The sequence below is a fragment of the Ipomoea triloba genome, chromosome 6 (genome assembly GCF_003576645.1).
Source record: "Ipomoea triloba cultivar NCNSP0323 chromosome 6, ASM357664v1".
NCBI lineage: Eukaryota > Viridiplantae > Streptophyta > Magnoliopsida > Solanales > Convolvulaceae > Ipomoea > Ipomoea triloba.
In genome coordinates, this window is record NC_044921.1 from 3,035,418 (window position 1) to 3,039,075 (window position 3,658).

At 38.7% G+C, this 3,658-nt stretch overlaps 1 protein-coding gene across 2 annotated transcripts; it reads right to left on the bottom strand.

Moving 5' to 3' along the window:
• Positions 1 to 552: 552 nt before the first annotated feature.
• LOC116022469 (3-ketoacyl-CoA synthase 11-like) lies at positions 553 to 3,147 on the bottom strand. 2 transcript variants are annotated; one of them, XM_031263193.1, is made up of 2 exons: positions 2,992 to 3,147; positions 553 to 2,494 (listed from the first exon to the last, which is right to left on the bottom strand). In XM_031263193.1, exon 2 carries the CDS (start codon positions 2,465 to 2,467, stop codon positions 905 to 907), a length of 1,563 nt encoding a protein of 520 aa, XP_031119053.1. In that variant the 5' UTR covers positions 2,468 to 2,494; positions 2,992 to 3,147; the 3' UTR covers positions 553 to 904. The 2 variants fall into 2 exon arrangements, with proteins under 2 accessions (XP_031119053.1, XP_031119054.1); XM_031263194.1 differs by having other exon boundaries at positions 2,970 to 3,125.
• Between the last annotated feature and the right edge of the window lie 511 nt (positions 3,148 to 3,658).

Below are 3,658 nucleotides of genomic sequence, written 5' to 3' on the forward strand. Positions count from 1 at the left end.
TTTGCAAGGGGAATAGGTCAATGTTCCTGGGAATAGAAAGTTTTACCAAACAACGGAATATGCCTATTACTAAGAATGCTATTCCATTCCAGGCCTATTCCGCGAACCAAACATGCCATAAAAATAATTGAGGAGGCAAATGTAAAATGTAAATACATGAATAACTCAAGGGGGGAAAAAACGCTATAAACCTATAATTCATGGGGAAAAAGTGTCATTTTCCCTATTTACAACTAGTAATATATTATGTGTTAATTTTTAGGATTTGTATTTGTTTTTAATAGATTTATTATATTTTAATATAAATTCATTTTTAGTGTATCGTTTGAAAATAAACTTATCAATAATTCAAACTAAAATTAGTTACCTTAAGCTCTGAATATAATAAGTTTATAAGAGCTGTGCTACATTCTCTCCTTAAACCGGCAAAGAATTCAGATAAATGGGAATGATAACAGACAACTAAAAGAGAAAAAAAAATGATTAATATTCAGTGAAAGACGTGTTAGTTGCACAAAGGCAGGCCATAGGAAAGCAGATATGCACAACTGATTAAAAAAATACTCCCATTTTCATTCAACATCAACAATGATGGAACATGATTGGCATTGCCAAATGAATGTTAAACCAAAAAAACCAATTTCCATCCAATAACCGGATTCCAGTTCTAAAGAGCATATGAATCAATAAGATAGTACAACATAAAAATTGGAAAAATTAAGTAAAATAACCACTTAATCCCAACCAACCTACTAACAAGTTAATGCCCCTAAGGCTAAGGGGAATCAGGAATTCTGAAGCAGAAACATAATGTCGGGCCATGATCCCCCGCGGGAGCCTCTCACAAGTCACAACAACGTCAACCATCAAAGAATGACTATTAATTATATGCTGCTTGGAACTATTACAATTTGGCGACTTTTGGAACTTCCACTGGGAAGTTGTGAATTTCATCCATCCATGGATTTTTCTCCTTAGCAGGGTTGATAGTCCTTAAAGCTTTCCAAACTGCACTGTTACACTTGAACCCAGAGCCGAATGCTATCTGCCAAGTTCTGTCACCCTTCCTAATCCTTCCCTTGGATTCTGAGTAGGATAATTCGTACCAAAGTGAGCTACTTGAGGTGTTTCCAAATCGGTAGAGTGTCATCCTTGAAGGTTCCATGTGCCAATCAGAGAGCTGCAAGTTTTTCTCCAATTCATCCAGCACTGCCCTTCCACCAGCATGAATGCAGAAGTGCTCGAATGCCAACTTAAAATCTGGTATGTATGGCTTAATCTTCATTTTGAAGATTTTTCTACCAACCAATGTGGCAAAGAAAAGCAACTGCTCGGACATGGGAAGCACGAGAGGACCCAGTGTAGTGATATTGGTCTTGAGAGCATCACCGGCAACTGCCATCAGTTCCTTTGACAGAGAAACTCCCACCTTTCCATTCTCATCCTCCAACTGGGTAATGCAAGAAAAGCATTTGTCATCGGAACCTTTGTGGGTTCTAACAGTATGGACCAACTGGTATTTGGATCGTCTTCGATCAGACCTTTTGTTTGAAAGCAAAATGGCAGCCCCTCCCATCCGGAATAAACAGTTTGGAAGCAGCATTGATTTCTCATTCCCGAAATACCAGTTCAATGTGATGTTTTCCATGCTGAGCACCAAGGCATAAGTATTGGGATGGACTTGAAGGAGATCTTTGGCTAGGTCAATGGAGATCAAACCGGCACTACAACCCATTCCACCAAGATTATAACTAACAATGTTTCCACGAAGCTTGTAGTGGTTGACAATCATCGCAGACAAAGAAGGGGTCGGATTAAACAAGCTGCAATTCACAACTAATATTCCAATGTCTTTTGGCTTAATACAAGTTTTTGCAAGGAGCTCATCAATAGCTCCAAACATCACAGTCTCAGCTTCTTTTCTTGCTTCAGCCATGCAAGGATTTGGTGGCACTCTTAACACAGCTTCAGGAAGATAAGTTGATTCACCAAGACCCGACCTCTCAAGAATCTTCTTTTGAAAACCAAGGTTATCCTCAGAGAACGTCCCGGTCAACCGGGACCTCTCCATGAAAATCTGCCTTGTGCACTTCCTAGCCTCCTCTGGCTTGTAGCAAGAGAAATTCACAAGGTACACAGGGCTTGGACGAGTGAGGAAATAAAGGGTGGACAAGAACACCAAAAGGGTGGAGCAAATGATGACAGAAATGAGATTGAATCTAAGATGATCCCACAAAACATAAACATCTTTCAGGGAGAAGGTAGACAGTTGAGCAGCAATGACCACAACAAGGGGGGACAAAAATAGGTACATGCCATGGGTGATAAGGTAGTGGTAACCAAGTTTCACATACTTCAATTTCACAGACTGTTTGAAATCAGGCAGTTTTCTTGAAGATGTGGCCTCCTCTTGTTTTGGTTCACTCATTTTCATCTCTGCCACTGACTTGGATTTGGATTCACTCATCTATCCCACTCAATATGCTATGCTTCCCTGCCCAAAACAAATATCCACTATTTTAGTAAAAGCACAAAAGAGAATACAAGATCTGGGCAAATTAAAGTTGCAACAAAGAATTTGCAGATTAGACAAGGATCCAAAAATAGATTTCAAAAATTATCACTTTTTTCAGCTCTACAGTGCTTCACTGTTTAACAGTTTCTCAAGAACCTCCACATCAAACTAAAAACAGCTTTCTAGTCTTCTACATCCAACAATTTCAAAACCATAGCTACAGAAAAGGTGAATTTTTTTTTTTACATAAAGGTAAATTTACAGGTAACATAAATTCTTTTTTTTTTTAAAAAGCAAATACTCTTCCAGATTGAAAGGGAAACATCAACATTGGAATTCAGATGAAGATCTGGGAAACATCTGACTGGAAAAATCACAAGCAAACAAAACATACACAGAAACACATATTATGTATTACATACACAGGTCAAAGAAGTTTGAATTTAGCAGAGACCTAGATCAGAGAGGAGACCAACCTTGTTGAAATGCGGAAAACCCCAAACCGCTGGCCACGGAGAAACCTAATAGCGTATAGAGAAGAGAGAGAAACCGAGGGAGAGAGAGAGAGAAGAGACAGAGAGAATTGGCTTGGAGATGAGATGTGTTGTGCCTGGCGCCTGCCTGAGTCCTGAGGTGAATAAATAAAGGGTGCATGGAGGCTACAATGTGAATTTCTTGATTCTATTATTATTGTTTATTAGTTGTACGCACAAACGTGGGCCCTACTATTTTATTTATTTATTTTGTGATAAATTCAATTTATATATCCTTAATTCAATATTTAAAATCGATAATTTCTATTGAATTCTGGATAATTTTTTTGCTCATATTTGACTATTCATCATCACTCATAAGAGCATGGCCATCAGTAGTTTTTTTGGAGATCATAGTACAATGCCATATGACTTGAAGGAGAGAGATGAGAGGTGAGAGAAGAAAGGACATCATCTGCAAGGAAGGAAATATTGGAACAGTAACTCTGACATTTGGAGCATTAGCCCAGCCGCCACACGCTGCGTGGCAGCCAACCTTGCGCCCAGCGGGCGCGTGCATTGCACGTGCCTGAGAGGCGCGCCTGACTTCTGACTTTTTTCTTTTTTCTTTTTTTTTTTTTAAATCAAATTTGTTTTTTTATTCATTTCT